At 46.6% G+C, this 20,413-nt stretch overlaps 1 protein-coding gene across 1 annotated transcript; it reads right to left on the bottom strand.

The window, feature by feature from the left end:
* Positions 1-14,668: 14,668 nt before the first annotated feature.
* On the bottom strand, positions 14,669-19,367 carry LOC149354707 (uncharacterized). Its single transcript, XM_089576024.1, has 5 exons — positions 19,043-19,367; positions 18,691-18,862; positions 16,810-17,288; positions 15,386-15,611; positions 14,669-14,796 (listed from the first exon to the last, which is right to left on the bottom strand). Exons 1-5 carry the CDS (start codon positions 19,187-19,189, stop codon positions 14,669-14,671), a joined length of 1,152 nt encoding a protein of 383 aa, XP_089432150.1. The 5' UTR covers positions 19,190-19,367.
* Between the last annotated feature and the right edge of the window lie 1,046 nt (positions 19,368-20,413).

Here is a 20,413-nt window from a genome sequence, read left to right as displayed (position 1 = left end):
GGTCGGGAAAAACAAAGGCATACCAAGGTCTCAGCATAAAATGTGGACACATTAAGTATATATACGGAAAGGAAATGTTCGATTAATATGTTAGCGTTAGATAAAAAAAAACAATTTGTAAAGCTAAGCTTGTGGGCTTTTCGCATTAATCAGCCACTGTTATTGGTTTGGTTTAGTCGTGCAGAACTTAACTCTTCCCTGGAACCACCGTCAGGTCGCGCTTTCCTCCGTCCGCACCATCTACGGTAGCAACGCTCTGGGTTATTCCCATGGCAGCCACCTTCAGGTAGCGCATTCCTCCGCTGTCACCTTGAACTTCCTAAGCCACTAGGCCAAGCGTAGCCTTTCATCCTCTCTCTCCCTCCACTCCTTTCAACGTGCAGAAGAGAATTGTATTCGCTCCACTTTGCCACCTCGACACCTTGGTACACGCAAATGAATTGAATTAAAGTAACTGGAATGAAATTGCACTTCATTGAGTCAAAATAAATTGATTCACTAAGTGATTAAGGCCTATGGCTCACGCTGTAGAATGCAAAGCTATAGCTAAAAAAATTACGAACTTAGCGGCTAAATTGGTGAAAGGCGAAAGCCTGAGTGCTGCATTCTGCTACGCGATTGTTCACTGCACATCTTGCTGGTGCATTAATTAACTGCCAATTAATGACGCTTAAGCTTCGCGTTTAGGAGTGGAACGTGACAGCGTGTTGTAGCGCTGCCAGGGAGTCCACGGAATGCCACCACCCGTTCGGCGCGATGCGTTGCCCTTTGAACGCAACGCTTTTTGAGGAAAGGAAATGGGGCTGTAATTCTCTGTCGTCTCGGTGGACACCTGAGCCGCACCGTATAGGAAGGGAGGAAGTGTGAGTGAAAGAAGAAAGGGGGGCCGTAGTGAAGAAAATGAAAATTGTATTTGAGGAAAGGAAATTACGCATTAACTGTCTCACATATCTCAGTAGACACTAGTCGAAAATTGTATTTGAGGAAAGGAAGTTGCGCAGTAACTGTCTCACATATTTCGGTGGACACCCGTCAAAATTCGCGCGTGGTGACGTCACGACAATTTGGACCAATCTGAAACGCGGACAAATACGCCTTGCTCGTCGGTAAATTGGTTTTTGAGGAAAGCAAATGTATCTGTCTCTCATATCTCGGTGGACACCTAAACCTCGCAGTAACGGGAAGGGAGGAAGATGGGAGTGAACGAAGACACCGTATTCACTAGACGCGCCTTTGTTCATTCCAAACCATCGAGCTGGCATGGCGGAGTGGTAGCGTGCTCGACTCGCACTCCGGAGACCGGGGTTCGATTCCCAAGCTCGGCCAATTTCTTACTCGGTTTTATTAATTTATGTGATCTGACTAGAAAGGTTAATTGTACTAATTGGTTAAGTAAGCAATTAACTAAACTCAGTCAAACTTAATTGTTTAATCGTTTGCATGGTTAGTAGCCAAAGTACAGTTGGCCCCGTTTGAAATTCGCGCACTGTGACGTCACGACGGTTTCGACCAACTGAAAAGCGTGAAATTTCTGTCGACAGCTCCTGCTTACAACGATGAGGCATTAAAGGCTTCCGCCTTAAAATCTGTAACACCCGTAACTGTCATATCAGCGGACGGTTATGTGTTTGTGACGTGAATGATCGAGTGACAGCTCGCATGCGTTGGCGACCATGTTTCGATTCGTATTTTAGTGATGATACACTAGCCACTAGGATACCGCAGCAGTGGCCTAGTGGTTAGACCATCCGCAGTGTATTCGATGGGAATTGGGCTCTTACGTTTTAGGTACATTTTTGCCGGCCCATGAGCGAAGGAGCGGTTTGACCGGATTGTTCCAGGCGGTGGGTTGCCTATGCCGACTTCTACGCCGGAAAGCGGAGGACAAAATTGGAGGGGTTACTTAGGCTCCGGCTTAAGGTCATGACGCTATAGTGTAATGGGTTAAGTTTCATATTGGCAGTAAGGCATTCTCTACTTTACAATCATAAATACCTGGGAGTCCTCATAGCCTTTCAGGCGCAGTGGTGTAGGAGTGAAGCGATGCGCCACTACCGTGCGATGGCAGGTGCTTCCAGCGGTGGGTCTTGGGCTGTCCAGGTTGCTCACCCTGGGCGACCAATCCTCAATTTAACTGCTCCCTGCCACGGTGCGCAATTTGTTCACTATCCGGTGGGCAGTTTATGATGACACTAAACGGTCATCTGACCTAGGTGGCCTACCTACCTTCTAGGTTGCTCTCTTAAGACTACCTTCCGGAGCCATGCCCATGATTTTTCCCTCACAACGCCGACGCCGATAATGTCGAGATCGGATTTTCTTCAGAACGGCGCCTTTACCTTTAATGCGTTTTAGAACTGCCAACGCGGTGACCACTAGGCTACAGTAACGTGGCTAGAACATTCGCCTCGAATGCTATTGGTACTAGAGTCGAAGCTTGGGCGAGTTGGGGACGGTTCACATGCCACATAGCGCTGAACAGACACGGGCACAGGGATACAAACAGAACGGGCGCTATCTTACAACTCCTTAGTTGTAAGATAGCGCTGCTTATGTGGCGCTGCTTAGTTGCAAACATCAGTTAGTAGCAAACATCAGTTAGCTGCAGATTTCTTGAGCATATTTTATACACTCACATGGCCCATCTCAATCGAAATAATTTGCTTCCAAACGACCAGAGTGGTTCTCGCCAGTAGCTTTCATGCCATACACAGCTTTACGAGTTGGTAACGGACCTTCATAATTCATTGTACTTGTCTCATTATGCAGATGGTATCTTTATTGATTTAGGCCCGAAAGACGCGGGTTCGATCCCGGCCGCGCCGGCTGAATTTCTTTGGAGGAGAAATTCGAGGCCTGTGTACTGTGCGATGTCAGTGCACGTTAAAGAGCCCCAGGTGGTCGAAATTTCCGGAGCCCTCCACTACGGCGTCTCTCATAGCCTTAGTCGCTTTCGGACGTTAAACCCCATAAACAAACAAACAAATCTTTATTGATTTTTTTAAAAGCCTTCGACCGTATGCCTTATAAACGACAAACATTGAAAATATGCTATCTTGAACTCGACGCCAAAACAACTCGATGGCTTGAAGAATTTCTAGCGAATCGTTCTCAAGTGGCTAAATTAAATGATAATATCTGCAGCCTAACCGCTGATAAAATGGGTGTCCCCCAAGGCTCAGTAATAGTTTCGCTTTTATTTTTAATATATAGTAATGATAGAGCAATGAATATTAATTCGAAGTTCAGCTTTTTGCCGACGACTGTGTAATTTACAGAGATATATCTAGTCCTAACATCGTCATAACTTTGCAATCTGACCTGAATAAGCCAACAGAGTGGTGCGGCAATGGCAGATGCAAATAAATAGAGGAAAGACTACACATTTGAAATTCACTTCGGTTTTGAAGTCACGACCAAATACTTAAATTACCTAATAAAAGATAGCATAGTAGACTCGGATTCCTCGGTTAAATACCTCGGCATCCTCCTAAATTCTAGCTTAATATGGACTGACCGCATCGAATATATTACATCTAAATCACAAAAAAAAAACTTGGCTTTCTGAAGCGGCGCTTAATCTAGCCGACAGGGACACCAGGCTTCAAGCGTTCAATTCTTTCGTGCGCCGTTCACAGGAATATGCGTCAATCGTTTGGCATCCCTACCAAATCACCCTCACCAATAAACTTGAAGCCGTTCCGAATGAAGTCGCGCGATTCATCTTGTCATCGTACTCGAGATTTCAAAGCGTTTCATCTTTGCCGCCAACATGCCGCTACTCGCAATGAGCAGAAAATTTGTCAGATCATCCTTTTTTCACACTTTCTATCACAGCAGTACACCATTTTCCCGGTGGCGTATTTCACCGCCACCTCATATTTCACGTCCCACCGATCATGCCTACAAAGTTAACCCTATTTTCGCTCGGACGGAAAAGTGCAAGACTTCGCATTTAACCTCGTCAATAAAAGAATGGAATGAGTTGCCCTCCGGTATTGCTACTATAACCCAGTTTTCCTTATTAAAGTCCAAACTGCTAACCTTTCTGGAATCTCAGCACGATCAGTAAGATGATTTGATTTTTATGTCAATTATGCGCAAACCAATATGTTCTCTTTCTTTGTAATTTGTGCATTTTTTGTAACAGTGTTTACGATGTTATTTTGTTTCTCAACTTGTCGTATTAACCAACTGAAGTGGTTTTTCGTCTTTAAAGAATTGTGCTCTCATTTATGTTCCTTCCTATGTGATGCCCCCAGTGGACCCTTAGGGTATTTGAATAAAAAAAATGAATAAATAAATGTGAGGCGCGGAAGGTCTGGTGGGAGGTTCTGAGGACGTAGGTGGGAGATGCATCTTTTCGGTGGTCCCGAAGGTGGTGCTGCACCAAGCGGAGGGTGCTCCGGAGGAAACACTCTCCTTTGCCCATTGCATAGCATTTTGCAAGCAGCGTTAATATGTCTTTTCAGTCTTCATTTCTGGCGTGCCCCCTTATTCGCACAGCTTCGCCCCGATGTGTGTAGTGTGCTCCGGCAGACGCAGGACGCCTGTACAATGGGCGATAGCCGCGGAAGGAAATTTCACTCCTCATTAGCCTTGCTGACTTTTGAACACGCGGACGAATGTGGCGATATTGCTGCCAAGAATTAGGATTTTGCTCGCTCCTTGCTCGAAAAAGAAATCGGAAATTTCCTTTTCGTTTCTATGCTTCCCGTAAACGCGTTTTTAGCGGACATCTTGGTATTGCCGTTCCCTGCGACTAGAAAGTTGATCATTCTCACATTCGGAACTCTTGTTTGGTCCGCGACGGCGGGTTGAATATTATGGGCCACGGTCACACCTGGGAAGGACACACGAATAGGAAATAGCTGTTACAATCTGTGCTACGCCTAGATTTTCACGCCACAGAAATGCATGCGTGCTGTTTAATGTTTTGATATCATGTGCATTGTCAAAGAAGAAAGGGCGACAGTTCTCTCACAAGCAGTATTCAGCAGCCAGCAAGCGCGAAAAACTTCGATTTTCTTACCATCGGTTTGGATTGGTTTGGCTTTCGGGGTTTTAACGTCCCAAAGCTACTGAGGCTATGAGGGATGCCGTAGTGAAGGGCTCCGGAAATTTCCACCATCTGGGGTTATTCATTGTGCACTCATATCGCACAGTATACGGGCGTCTATAGAGTTTCGCCTCCATCGAAATTTGACCGCCGCGGCCGGGATCGAACCCGCGTCTTTCGGGTCATGCATGACCTGTGCCGTAAACGCCGTGCCTCGATCGGTTATTACATGGGACAGTGATCTATGACGCATCACGATGTGCTGCATAAAAACTGGGCGATCACAGGTGACGTGCCACGTTGCACAGCCTTCGTTTCCGTATACCTTGTTAGATAGTCGGCCGCGACTGCAATACATTTGTGACCGTCGACATACCGGCAGGCCGGTATGTCGACGGTGTTTGCTGCGCCATTTGCGCCGTCACGCTTGCAGACTAGCTCGCGTGGGCGTCGCAACCACCGTCGACGACATATTGGCCTGCCGGAGCAGTGGGGTCCTCGAGCCATACCAACAGCTTATTTCTTTCACTCAATCAGGACTCTGAGCAGCACAATAGTGGCGCGCGAATGTGCTAGTCTCGTCAATTTTTGTATTCACAGAATACTGCGTTTTTCGTAACTTTTCGCGTACCCTAGGTTGCTCCTCTAACTTAAGCCCGGAATACACGGAGCGTTTTTAAGGCGAATTTCGGCCGACAGCGCAGATTTGAAACACGGCGTCGTGAAAAACGCCCGCCGCCGCCGGTCACGACAGGCTAGATTTTGACGCGTGCCGTCCGGTGAGACCGGAAGCGGCGACTGAAGCAAGCCAATAGCAGCGCAGAAAGCGCGCTCTTGCGGTCCTCTGCCTGCTGCCGCCAAGAAGGCCGCCATTGCTGACAAGCTACGCAGTGTTTTTGGCACGGAAATGTTATTGTCGTGAAAATAAACGCCACATCAAACTTGAAATGTCGCTTTTTTTTGGAGAACACGGCCGAATCTTGGATCGGAATTCCTGCGCTTCCTCCCTGAAGCGAATGTGTCGAAGACAACCACAGCCGCTGGCGTCCGCGGCTGAGCGGGTGTCCAAATGTACGCGGCGCATGCATTCGAGCACGCAAATCTTTATAGATACTTAAGCGCGCGTGCTAAAATTTGTAAAATTGGTTGGTTGGTTTATGGGGTTTAACGTCCCAAAGCGACTAAGGCTATGAGAGAGGCCGTAGTGGAGGGCTCCGGAAATTTCGACCACCTGGGTTTTTTTAACGTGCACTGACATCGCACAGTACACGGGCCTCAAGAATTTCTCCTCCAAAGAAATTCGACCGCCGCGGACGGCATCGAAAAAATTTGTACAATTGTGTCGAAGTGAAACTTTCCTGATTTTAGCAGAATGGTCAGCGTCGCTGTTCTTAGATTCCCTCCTCGCACAGCGGTGTTTGCCCCATGTTGATCACATTTGCTTTCGCGTCGAGGGATACGCGGCGGCGCACCGCCGCTTCTACGCTCCTTGTATCTCCAGCCGGGCGTCGTGCCGCCGCGACGTTTTCTGCCGCGCGAATGTCGTCGAAAAAAACGTTGCATGATTCCCGTGCTTTACATTGGAAAATTGCGTGAGCTCAAATTTTGTACAGAAATGGGATTTTTTCGAAATAATTTTTTGTGCTAGATTTCTTTGGTGTACTTCCCTGAACTGATAAATAAACTCGAATATTCGCATCGTCTCCGGTGGCAACCAAACGAAACAAGGTGTTATATCAGTGATAGCACCGGTGCCGGCATCTCGTTTGTGGGCTGTAGAGCTTCGGCAAAGGAAGAGGGGGGGGGGGGTGGATCGCGGGAGGCTTTAAGACGCTTTTAAAGCAAAAGCTTTCTGACCTAGTTAATTCAAGGTCATCGGCTCCGAAATATGACCTTCCAGTAGAGGAGCGGTGGAGGTGTGGAAGCCATGTGACATAACTTCTCTCACTCCCTCCTTTATCCCTTCCCTTAAATCGCGGTTCAGGTCTTCACCGAGATTTGACAGTTACTGCGCCATTTGCGTTCTGCAGAAACCAAACAAAACAAGTGGGCCGCCGGCAATTATTGAGTTCTCTGGCGTTGGCGTTGACAACGTTGTAAAGTCCGTTCATTTGGCGAAAGTAAAGGCGCTCAACTGGCTCCCTGGGAAAGTGGACACCTCAGCCTCGCTTTTATGTACGTAGCGTTGGTGTCCACCTGAAAAACCTGCTTTCTCTCAACATTCCGTGCTTAGCAATGCTAACCCGGAAGCAATTCCTCCAACTGCTTTATTGATCACACAAAAAAAGTTATTTCGGCCAAAAATCCACAAAACTCCACAAGAAGTGTATTCAAACCCCTCACAAAACACGCACTTCCTTTTCCGAATCTCATGGCCCACAAACCAGATGGCGCTACCGGTGCAGTCGGTGATGTGTTGGCTTGCAAATAATCGATGCAAATATTCGGTCTTTTTTGTTCAGTTGAGGCCAGTACCCCACAGAAATGCTGCATGAAACATTTTGCCAACGAAATGAAATTTCTGTGCGAAATTTGAGCTCGAACATTTACTACTTTAGCTGAAGGAAGCATTCTACGGCACACTTTGAATTGCGGGAACAAGCTGTATTTGTTTATTACAGCCTGTAGGCCGCGAAGTGACTCCTTATGCACGCGTACAAAACAAAACTGATTCACTTGTAACAGAAGCACTGTTAAGGCACAGTGGGCAAGCAATCGACGGCAGGAACATCATGGCACGGCTAATATAGCGTTGACGTCCATTTAAGGACACAGCACAAAGGCACTGCTGGTCATGCCAGCGCACTGCCAATCCAGCAGTGGCTACTTTATCTCCGATCGACTTAACTGTTCCCTTGCCGCGCCATAGGCCATCGGTCATTTGCGACGGTTTCTTTAAACCAGCGGCCATAAATTGAAGACAGGGCTCCCGGACCAGCTTAGTAGGCGTCTAGTAGGCACTTAGTAGGCGTCTATAACAACATTTTTTTTGGCTTCAGTATTTTTTATTTTCTAATGCGAGGATGATCCCACATGAAAAAAGAAGCTTCGACCGAGGTTTGAAAGGACTGAGTCCGACGGTTGTAGATAATAGCGTGAGTTTCTTTGCGCTCTTCAAAAAAGCGAAAGGTGTGCTCAGATTTCAGTTTCGATTGCGAGACTTCGAAGGTCTCAGATGCCGTGGACATCAGCACGTGTTCGAACGTGCTTCGTTTTATCGTTCACGTTGTAATTTAAATAGTGCGCCTAATGTGTAAATGCTGAGGGTTGTATGATTTCGTGCGTTACGGTCTTTAGAACATACCGCCTATATATTTTACCTAGAGTGCTATCAGATTTTTCATAACAATGGTGTCAGAGAAGGCCATGGGACCTTTGAGAGCTTTTTCGCTGTTCTTTTTATATTTTGTTGCTAACAGCCAGAAAAGATATAAGAATGTAGGAACTGCAAGCTATTCTATAAAATAAACAAGAACAGAACTCCGAACAAGTGCCGGTTCAGTACATCTGAAACCTTCCTGCACTTCACGTCCTTACGCGGCCGCTTTCTCTCGTGGCAAAGCAGTCATAATTCCTTACTTCAAAACACACGCAAAAGTTCAGTGTATTAAGTACGCAGCTGCAAAGCGCAACAAGGCAGCCAAGAACATGGGAAATATTTTGCAAATATTAATTTTTTCGGCAACACGACGCTCCGCGCAGCGGCTAATTTTCCTTTTGCCTGTAGTTTTTTCTTAGCAGCATATTTAACCAAAACTTTGCGGAAAGTTTTCCACACAGCACTGTGGCATATTTGTCGTTCAAAATTCGACCTAATAAGCTACAATATTCTCACGGAAGACGTGACGACAGTTCACTCACAGACAGCATTCGAAAGCCAGCCAGGGCTAGAGACTTGAATCCCGTCACCTTCATGCGCCACCTGAGAACACCAGGTGCCATCGCTATGGACCACCCCCCCCCCCCCCAAAAAAAAGGGAGGGAGGGGCTAGAGCAGGAGCGATTGAATGAAAACAATGAGAATTGGTAACAGAGGCGGGCGAAGGTGTCCCAGGCCGCAGCAAGGAAAACGCAGAGCGTACTGCACAGTGTCATACACTGAAATTTGGCCAGTTTTGCGCGGTAACAAATGAGTTAAAGTGTGAAACTCGTTTATCGCGTTTAGGTCTATATCGCACTCAGTTATGGATCATGTCGCCGTAGATGCGTCAAAGTAGCCCGCATCCAGGCACCCCTGTAGAAACAGCAAGGCGTTTAGGGATAATGCAAGGTCTCGATTTCAGAGCTCACCACTGCTAAGCGGTAAGCGACGTCAGGCATGTTTTAGTATGCCTAATTTGTCATATCAACCCTTGCATCTGTATCATGCAGCTCTGCTGCTGGCACAGCAGGCTCTGGGCGCAGCCAGCCAAGTCGTGGTGGACGCCGTGGGGCAAAAAAGGCCGACGAGTCTAACGGTAGGATTGAGCGAGCTTCACATGATGATGGCGGCGCCGCCTGCAGAGGTGCACGGTGAGTACAGCTTCCTGTTTCTTCATTCGCTGTTCATTGGCAGTGAGGTGTGGACCTACAGTGGTTGCCACCGAACTAGTACCAGTACCATGGAGGGACAGCTGCGAATAGAAGGCGCGTGCACTATGTTGCACCGGACGGTCCCGATTGTTCAGGGAACGTGTACGAGTCCGTCCTGCTATTGTGGGGCTAAGGTAACTGGAGCCAAATTTCGTTACAGCACGAACTCTATGCTGCTACACCCTACCAGCTTGGTGCGTGCAGGGGAGTGTTCTTTTGAAGGATCCTCCGACAGTGTGGTGGGAGAAACACTCGATTTCTCAGCGCTTGTGTGTCCTCGCTCTTCGTCGCGTGTCTTGTTGGTTTGCTCTGGTATTTGTATGTTATGGATCGCCAACTATCCCGCACTCCTACCATCCTCGATTTCTAGATCTTTTTATTTCAGCACTAGATAACCTTGCTTCCGCTTTTGTTTAATTCATAGATGTCGTTAGTTGCCAAAATGATATGGCTTAATTAGTCTGCTAAAGATATGTTATATAATAAGAAACAGATTTGGCGAAAGAGGGGGAGGGAGTGTTGTGAAAGGTTTTAAGTTGCTTTAAAAGAAAAAAAGCTTGACTGACATAGTTAAGCGAAGGTCATCGGCGCCGCTATTTGACCGTCCTGTGGAGGAGCGGAGGAGGTGTGGATGCCGCGAAAGCCCCTTATTCCCTTCCCTTAAAGCGCGGTTCGGGTGTCTACCGAGATGTGACAATTACTGCGCTATTTCCGTCCTTCAAAAGGAAATAAAACAAAGTGGACCGCAGGCAGTCATTGGGTTCATTGGCGTTGGCGTTGACAACGTTGTACCGCCCGTTGATTGTAACGAAAGAAGGCGCACAACTGGCTCCCTAGGTGAGTGGACACCTCAGTCTTACTCTCATTTACGTGGCGTGTGTGTTCACTTGCAAAAACCTCCTTTCGCTCAATCTTCCGTGCTTAGCAATGCTAACCCGGAAGTAATTTTTTGAACTGCTTTAGCAATGATCACAAAATAGTAAGTTGGTCCAAAATTCTACAAAACTCCACAAGAAGCGTATTCAAAGCCCTCACAAAAGGCTCACTTCATTTTCCGAATCTCCACGGCCGACAAATGAGATGGCGCCACTGGTGGAATCGGTGAGGTACTGGCTAGCTTTATTTCCTGTCTCAGCAGACGGTGCAAATATACTACCTTTTTTGATCGATTCAGAACAGTACCGCAAACAAATGCTGCATGAAACCATTTTGCCAACCAAATGTCATTTATGTGCGAAGTTGAGCTGGAACATTTACTACTTTAGCTGAAAGAAGCGTTATACTGCACGAGTTGTATTGCGGCACACGCTGTATTTGTTCATTACGGCTTATAAGCCGCGGCTTATTACGGCCGCGGCATTACGGCTTATAAGCCCTTATACACGCGTACAAAACAAAATGATCCACTTATAACAGGAGGACTTTTAAGGCACAGTGCGCAAAAAATAGAAGGCAGGAACCCCACGACAGGGCTAATATAGCGCTGACGTCCTTTACGGGCACTATCCTAAAGCACCGCTGGCTATGCTAGCGCACTGCCATTCCAGCAGTGATTACTTAATCCACGATCGTCTTAACTATTCCCTTACCGCGCCATAGACCGTTGGTCATCTACGGCGGCTTTTTTTTTTTTTAAGCAGCCGCCAAAAATTGTGGACGGCACTCCCGGACCAGCTTCATCGCCCTGTATGTGCCTATAACAGCATTTTTTTTGGCTTCATTATTTTTTTTATTTTCTAATGCGAGGATGCGACATGAAAAAGGAAGCTTTGACCCATGTTTGAAAGGCCGACGGAGTCCGCCGGTTGTAGATAATAGCGTCAGTTTCTTTGCGCTCTCCACAAAAGCGAAAGGTGTGCTTAGATTTCAGTTTCGATTGCGACACTTCGAAGGTCTCAGATGCCGGGGACATCAGCACGTGTTCGAACGTGTTCCGTTTTTCCGTTCCCGCTGTGTTTTAAGTAGTGCGCTTGATTTGTAAATAGTGAGAATTGTTTTATTTCGTGCGTTAGGGTCTTTGTAACATACCGCCTATGTATTTTACCTAGAGTGCTGTCAGATTTTTCATTACGATGATGTCAAGAAAGGCCATGAGCCCTTTGAGAGCTTTTTCGCTGTTCTTTTTATATTTTATTGCTAACAGCCGGAAAAGAAATAGAAGAATTTAGGAACTGCGAGCTGTTCTATATAAATAAAAACAAGAACAGAACTCAGAACAAGTCTCGATTCAGTGCATCTGACAAGTTCCTGCACTTCACGTCCTTACGCGACCGCTTTCTCTCGTGGCACAGCAGTCGTACTCCCTTGCTTCAAAATACACGCAAAAGTTCAGTGTATTACGTACACAGCTGAAAAGCGCAAGAAGGCAGCAAAGAACATGTGAAATGTTTTGCGAATCTGAATTTTTTTTTCGTTTATAGCTCCGCGCAGCGGCTAACTTTCCTTTTGACTGTAGTTTTTTAGCAGCATATTTAACCAAACACTTTGCGGAAAGTTTTCCACAGAGTACTCTGGCATATTAGTCGTTCGAAATATGACCTAATAAGCTACAATATTCTCACGGACGGCGGGTCGACAGTTCGCTGACAGACAGCATTCGGCAGCCATAAAGGGCTAGAGACTTGATCCCCGTCACCTTCATCCGTCACCTGAGAGAACCAGGTGCCATTGCTCCCATCCCCCCCCCCCCCAAAAAAAAAAAATGGGGGAGGGGCTGAAGCAGCAATGATTGAATGGAAACAAAGATTAGCACATGAAGAGAATGAGTAGGAGAGGTGGGCGAATGTGTCCCAGGCCATAGCTAGGGGAACGCAGAGCGTACTGCACAATTCTTACACTGCAATGTGCGATGCTTTGGCGATGCTCATAAACGCAAAATTTCTTTGAACACACACTAATTAGGCCAGTTTTCTCGGTAACGAATGAATTAAACTGTAGTACTCGTTTATCGTGTTCAGGTTTATATCACACTCACCTGAGGGTTTATATCACACTCACCGTAGTTGCATAAAAGCCTCACTTAGAGGCACAATTTTAGAAACAGCAAACCGTTTAGGACTAATTTAAGCTCTAGATTTTAGTAGTCACCACTGCTACGCAGTAAGCGATGTCAGGCATGTTTTAGTATGCCTAATTCGTCATATCAACCCTTGTATCTGTATCATGCAGCTCTGCTGCTGGGCGCAGCCAGCCAACCCGCGGCGGCCGCCATGGGGCTAAGAATGCCCAGAAGGATTCAGGTGACGCGGAACGAGGTTCAGGGGAGGATGGAGGGGCCGCCTGCAAAGCTGCACGGTGAGTACAGCTTCCTGTTTCTTCATTCGCTGTTCATTGGCAGTGAGGTGTGGAGCTACAGTGGTTGCCACCGAACTAGTACCAGTTCCATGGAGTGACAGCTGTGATTAGAAGGTGCGTGCGCTATCCTGCGCCGGACGGTCCCGATTGTTCATGGAACGTGTACGAGTCAGTACGAGTCAGTCAGTCAGGTACAGCACCAACTCTATGCCGCTCTACCCTATCAGCTTCGAGCGTGCAGGGGAGTGTTCTTTTGATATATCTTCCTACAGCCTTGCATGAGAAAGACTGGATTTCTAAATTTTTTTTATTTTCGCAAGAAATGACATTGCTTCCGCGCTTTTTTTTAATTCATAGAAGTCGTTAGTAGCCAAAATTATATAGAACGTAATGGTCAAGCTTAATTAATTAGCCTGCTAAAGCCATGCGACCGAAAAAGAAAGACGAGGTCCTCATTCGAATTGTTCCTTTTTACTTAGCCTAAGAAAGAAAAAAATTAGTTTACGTTAGAAACCCAGGTTTCCGCCTTGTGCTATACATTCAAAAAATCATTTTGATGAACTTAAGCTTTGCACACGGGAAAGAAATGTCTGCACCACACGTTTTCTTCTCCAGCTTTTTCGAAATGCTAACCAGAAAAAAAAATGTTGCGCAGAGTTGTATTAACGCCGTACCTGAAATAAGTACTGTTTGCTTTCGCACTATTCATAATGTCGGTCGAACTGTCCTAAGTGTGCACTGGAAATATGTGGCTCAGGTTAACGAGGCTATGATGCCTTGACAGGAAGGCTCATTCTGAAGCAGCTTTTTCATTTAGTGAGTTCTGACTGTCACAGTTAGAACACACGCGTTTGCACTACGTGTTGCTCACTTTTATTCCGGCATCTTACATAAACTGCTCGCTCCCGATTTCGACGACAAAGGATTTTCCTCTTCAAGGGCACCGGCCCCGGGCCGCCCTCTTTGACGGACGCCAGAACTCGCTCACTGGAAAACCGTGTTTTTCATCTCGTCCTCGGGGGTACTGTGGCGGTTCTTGCATCGCTATTTAAAATTTTTGGATGATGGCAGCGGCATACCTCTCAGGAAATAGGCAATCTGCGTGTCTCAAGAACCCATCCGTGACCCGATCCAAGGCAAGAGTTTAGAGGCAAGTGCTGCATCATCAAATTGTGAGCGTCTCACAAAATTTCTTTTGAGACAGGACAGTGTTTTTGCACTGCAAGCGAGAGCTCTCCAGGGACCCCAGTTAAGAATAGCCCCTCCCTTCTTTAGACGCCCAATCGAAAATTCCACCAGGCCGTATGTGGTGTTAACACCAGAGTGGAAATTCAGACACGGTTCTGGTGTTTCCGGGCTGGTGTTTCCGGGCTGGTGTTCCCGGGCTGGTGTTTCCGGGCTGGTGTTTCTGGGCTGGTGTTTCCGGGCTGGTGTTTCTGGGGCCGAGAAACCCACGAGGTTGTGCCTGGTGTTAACACCAGAAAATACGGTTTGGTGTCTCCGGGCTGGTGTTTCCGGGCTGATGTTTATGGGCATAAAAATCCACCAGGCCGTGACACCAGACGACGTTTCCATGCATGCAGGCATACAGGCTCGTATCACGAGCCTGACATGTGCCCTGCTGCATTCGGTATGTATGGTGAGACGTAATGGTGCATTATATGGAGAACGTTGCTTAGGAAAAAATCCCATGCCACTTCTTGGATAAAGAAACATGCAATTTTCTATGCTTACGCAAGATGTTTATTTCGGGGGCCTCTGTCGCCGCAGCTCACAGGCTTTTTGGGACAACCACATTCGAATGTTTTTCGAGGCTTTGGCGACGTCCTCCTCTCCGTAACCTTTTCGTGACGCGTAGTGCGTGAAAAACACTGCGTAGAAAAGAAAATGCACCATGAGTGTTAGAATGCCGCACATTTGGATCTCCGCACTAGTTAGCTGCGGTACATTAAAATGCAGCTGTAAACAAACAAAAAAATTTGAGGGGGCATTTAAGCTCTGCGGCTCACTGTTTTCTTTATTTAAGAGCCACCTCTCATAACCAATCATTAATTTCACTGCTACCTGCCATGATGGGTAGTTTTCTCACAATCCAGTCGGGATGTTGTGATGATGCCACAACATATGGTCCTTTCTTCCACTAGCTGTCAAATTATCTGCTATCAAAATTCCTCAATTGCTTTCCCACTGTGAACAATAAACCTTTCAGGCATTATTTTCTTTTAAAAACACTTAAATATTTAATTTCATGGCTGAAGGTGGAAGCACAATATCAATCACACAGAATGTGTAACACTAACAGCAATCAATTTTTGCGGACACAGAGCACATTGAGTGAAAACTTTAGTCTGCTTAATAATAAATTTGAGAGTTAAACTGCAGTTAAATCACAGAACTAATAAATTTGAGAGTTAAACTGCAGTTAAATCACAGAACAGAGAGCAAGATGACCGCATTCACCTTTCAGTGCATCAACTTTGTGGGGAGTGAGGGGCTGTTGAGGCGGCTTCTCTCCGCCTTGGGCCACGAAGCGGTTGGATAATGTGCCCGTCACACTCCGCTTGGCGAGCACTTCTGTCGACCAAATGGCAGTCGCGGCTCGCTTCACGAAGTGTGAGTCCTTGGGCACTGTGAGCAATTGTTCAAAGACCTCTTTGGTCAGATGCACCCCATTGGCCAGGTGAACCTGCATGAAATCCAACCAAACTACTTTCAACACCACTTCATAATGTGAAAAAACACACACAGCCATACAGCCCATAAAAACAGCTGCTTCAAGGCAATCTGTGTTCAGTGTAGGTTGGAATATAGCAGTTAATGCAGCACAAAAAAAAGGTTACGTCACTTTCCTATCTGCCCTCAGCTCATGACAATATTGCGGCCCCTGGCCAAGTAATAAAACAACAAAACAAGAAAAAGGTAGGCACTTCTAAGAAATTACAGTAATCAAAATTGGCCATGTTACGTACACTGCAACACGAATGCCTCCCCCACGGATTTCCAATAACAAACATGAGGAATTCACAGCCCCAAATATTTTCAGAATGTGTCCTCTTACTAGCTGTCGAAGCTTTCACACTCGCAGACAACCAGCTATATACCACACATCTTGCCTAAATCAATACCCAGGTCCCATGCAAGTCTATTGTTAAGCTCGAATATTCCAAACCAAGAGTTGTGCTTCATTCCAAACTGCTCTCGTCGCACCCGAGTGCACCTGACCACCATCTGGTTGGATTTTTGTTTGACTTCAATGGTTTCCGGCCTGTTTCAAAGAATGCCCTCCCACAAAAATTTTCTGTATTGACCAATTAATATTGGAGATATAGCTATCACAATCAAGAAATTTCGCTGGCTTCTGTTTTGGTTCCAGCAACTGAAAAGTGCAGTATTATCAAAGCACGCACACATACACTGCAAGCCATGAAAAGATGGAAGTACAGGTGTGTTTTTTGTTGCATTCCTACACTATCATTTAGAGGAACACACAATATAAATTTGAGTTGGCATGCATCCCGTTATATTCTCAGAGACCACTCTCATTCAAAATGTGAGCTTTTATCAGCTAGAAAACACCAAAAAACGATGTACAGATGTTGCCACTAGCGGCCCAATTTATCCAGAGTACTTGTTTGTTTGTAATCTCTGAACATGGTCAGGGGACCTTTAATGTTATGGCTGTCACTGAAGGAATGAAGCTGCCTGGATAGTAATTGCCCGGCAAGTTTGTTGCTTGTGAATGTACTCTGCTTCTGCCACCTTGCCAGTGCCTGTGGCACAAGACACAAGAGTTTCATTGTCTCGCCTTCGCTATTATGTGAAACAACTAAGTGGTAACGTTACTACTAATATTAAATATTATTGAGCTGTATCTTTAACCATACCCTCCCATCCTCTGCTACTGTGCACACTTGTGTGCCTTCCCTGGTGGGGCCTTCCTCCTGGCTGCCCAAACCACCCTCTGTGAACTCCACATGAACCAGGGCTCCAGGAATGGGGCTCGGTGGGGGCTCAGAGGTGGCTGCAGGTGGAGAGGAGGGAGCTGGGAACACCTCAGCCAAAGGGGCATCTTTTGCAGGCGCCCAGGTAGCAGCTGCCGATGTAGCAGCCATCAGTGACGAAGCTGCTGATGCCGCAGGTGCCGGTGCCGCAGGTGCCAATGCCGCAGGTGCCAATGCCGCAGGTGCCAATGTCGCAGGTGCCAATGTCGCAGGTGGAACAGAAGCAGACGCCGCAGGTGCAGATGCAGCAGAGGCAAATGCAGCATGGGCAGGTGCAGCAGAGGCAAAAGCAGCACGGGCAGGTGCAGCACTGGCAGATGCAGCCGCCACGGCCGCGGAAGGTGCAGACGCAGCAGGCAGTGCTGCAAAGGGTGGCACAGATGTAGGCCAATGAAAATAACTTCACCAACGATCATGGTTTTTTGTAATGCGAAATTTGAGCACAGCCTAATTTTTTATGTATTGAGGCAGAAAACAGACAATACTTAAGCTACCCTCAAGCACTCACGCTTTATCCAGTGCAAGGCCTCTAAACTACAACACTGAAAGAACGCTCCTCAGCGGTGCGGAGTGGAGCAGTACAACCCTTGCCTGGCTGCAGCGTCCTCTCCTGTGTTTACTGCTCTTTGCAAGAATGCATTGCAAGTTGGTCGCCTCAGTGCTTCAAAGGGAAATGTTGAAGCCACAGAGGACGAGTCTTGAGTCTTTGTTAGGAGCGGGCCGCGAGGCACATGTCCCGTATATTTATAATATTGTGTGCTTGTTCCCATGGTAAACGCCTCGCACTCCACAAACAGCCCTCATACACGCTCATGCATGTGCTGGTTGACAATTCGACTGCAGATTCATGCCCGACTCAAGTTTAGACGCAGTTTTGTGGTAGATGTTACACTGATTCCAACATAATCAGCCATGCATCTGTGCGAAAAGTGCCTCCAAAATAAGCTCCACTACAACCTTATCCCCCGTTATTCCTTCCCATAGCTTGGGATTTTTTGCGGCATGGCTCACTGCTGTGCCAAAAAATCTATCAGTTCGTGTCCCACAAGAAACTGCATGTTTAGATATGGCTTTGTCAGGTATTTATTATTTTTTTTTCTAACACCTGAAGTAATGAATTTTAAATCTGACATTAATGGAAAGCTTGGTCTTATTCAACAAGCCAACATGACTGAGTGAACTACTAGCGTGTTGACTTTGTGAACAAATAAAAAATTGTGATTTATGGCTTAGCCACAATTTACAATTAATCCATGTGCCGAAGCGACACACAGGCTATGAGGGACACCGCAGTGGAGGGCTTCGGAATAACTTTGACCACATGGGGTTTTTAATGGGCAGACGTTGCAGAGTACACGGACCCTTTTTGTGTTCTGCCTCCTTCGAAACGCCGCCACCACGGCCAGGATTGAACACAGGTGTCCTGGCTAAGCAGCCAAGTGCCCTGACCACTCAGCCACCGAAGCAGGTACAACAATTATTGGTATGGGGTTTTAAAGCAAGGGAAGAGAGTAAAAGAGTAACACAAAAAGATTTGTCGGCAGTCATGGCTAGGTTAAATCCTTCAAAGTGAGAGCAAGTTGCTCTTCAGTCCGCAGATTTCAATATGCGCCGTAAGCTATTCCCCCCCTCCCACCCCAACACACACACACTTCCTTCTTAAACCACCCAAAAATTTTTCCAGGTTATGTGACCTGAAAACATTTAATCAATAAGCTTGACCAGCAGGAAATACAGGAAAAAAACTCCTTATAAGGAGTGTACCATCAGCTGAGAGGAAGCGCAAGAGCTGGTGCTGCAGCTTGATGTTCAGCTGGCGCAGCTCCTCATTTTCTTTTCTCAGCTTCTGCACCTCTTTCTCTGCTGCTGTCTCCGTGCTAAGGTCGTCCGTTGCGGCCTGCTGCGCGAGCATCCGCAACTTTTTGATGTTTCGAACCTGCAGTAGTTAACACAGTGTCAAAACACATATTCACCCATATTGTCTTTAACATTATAAAAAAATTAAATTTCTTTGGACGCAAACTGCAGAAATGCTTGCATGTGACACAACGTTACTGAAAACCTATTAAACATCACATTTCATTACAAGGTTCGGGTTTCAATTGCGCATACATACTTTATCACGTGCCAGGTCTCTTGGGCGTTTTGCGGGGCGCGCGACTGCGCCATGATGTCGTTGACCAGAAATATGTTGGTCCATTTCTTCTTTGGATTCTGGGAAGAAATCTCTTTTAGGAGTATGTTCGCACAATTTTCCATACATTGATTGTAATGATAAAATGCAAGATAATGTTTCCTGCACCAAGCCTTTTGCAGCAGCTTCTATTCTAAATTATTTAATTGACAGTGCCTATCTGGCCATCAGCCAGAATTCCCCCAACACTCATCAGAGACTGGCTGCTCAATTGAGTAGTCTGTCCTTTTTTTAAGAATGAATCATTTTCGCCACTGTTCAGCAGCAGTAACAAACATGGCTATATGAAACTGCAGCCCCAGGCATTTTTGTTTATAGGGGTTCAACGTCCCAAAGGAACTCAGGCTATGAGGGATACCGCAGTGACCGGCTTCAGAAATTTCGACCTCCTAGGGTTCTTTAATGTGCACTGACCGCACAGTACACGGGGGCCTCTAGAATTTCGCATTCATGTCAAGTTTTCAAGAAACAATGCAGAATCGACACTTCCTACCTAGTGTGGCGTGAGAACCTCTGTCACATTTGGCAGCTTTCTCGGCTACAGAGGTCTTCACAGTTTAATATTCAATACACGTAGCTAGGACATGGTCATCAACTGAGCTGTAACCAAGAGCAGTGAAGTATACATTTTATGCTTCCGAACTAGTCCCAAGTGATACACCCCCCCCCCCCCCCCCCAAAAAAAAAGCAACGGGTTCACCCTGGGAAGACCAGCCACTCATCACTTGTATATAAGACAGTTCATTACTACAACTGAAGAATGCCTGGAGGAGGGGCGCCAGTGAGAAAAAAAAACGTATTCACGAGGCCCAGTTGATGGAGGTGCCGGGGTAATTTCAGCTGGGCGACTCTACCATCTACCGGACACTGCCAGATTAATTTCGTTACATCCATCAACATGCAACATGCTGCAAACAGGACGGAATTCGCAAACCTGCAAGTTGAACGTGAGAACTGCACAACAGCGGTGCGCGTTACGAAAGGCAGAAAAGCTCAAGAACACATTTCTATAGCCCTGACAAGCAAATTCGAGTGCTGTACCGCCGTCAGCACGCTTAACAAAGCAACCACAGCTATCCATCGGCCGGCCGTTGGCCGTCCGTTTCGGATGTTCCGGACGGACGTCGATTTCGGACGTCCGTTCCCGGATCTTTCTCGGATGTTTGCATATATGGCACATGCATACTTTCTTCGTGTCCGCGGGGCAATAAAATGAAAAAGCAACTGAAAGTACAGCGAGAATATTTTATTGTGACTGTACATCAGCACAGGACTGAGTTAATGTGAAGTGTG

This window comes from Amblyomma mixtum, chromosome 3, assembly GCF_055824585.1.
Source record: "Amblyomma mixtum isolate Tamu chromosome 3, ASM5582458v1, whole genome shotgun sequence".
Classification (NCBI taxonomy): Eukaryota; Metazoa; Arthropoda; class Arachnida; order Ixodida; family Ixodidae; genus Amblyomma; species Amblyomma mixtum.
Note: the sequence above shows the minus strand (reverse complement) of the source record. Positions and strands in the feature narration are given on the sequence as shown.

Excerpts from the sequence above, each read along its gene's own strand:
- LOC149354707 (XM_089576024.1), bottom strand. The coding sequence starts at position 19,189 with ATGTATGGAAAATTGTGCGAACATACTCCTAAAAGAGATTTCTTCCCA. Across the intron at positions 15,612-16,809 it reads CAGTAGCAGAGGATGGGAGG|GTTCACCTGGCCAATGGGGT; the intron begins GTATGGTTAAAG and ends GATTTCATGCAG. Across the intron at positions 14,797-15,385 it reads CAAAGTTGATGCACTGAAAG|TGTTTTTCACGCACTACGCG; the intron begins GTGAATGCGGTC and ends TTTTCTACGCAG.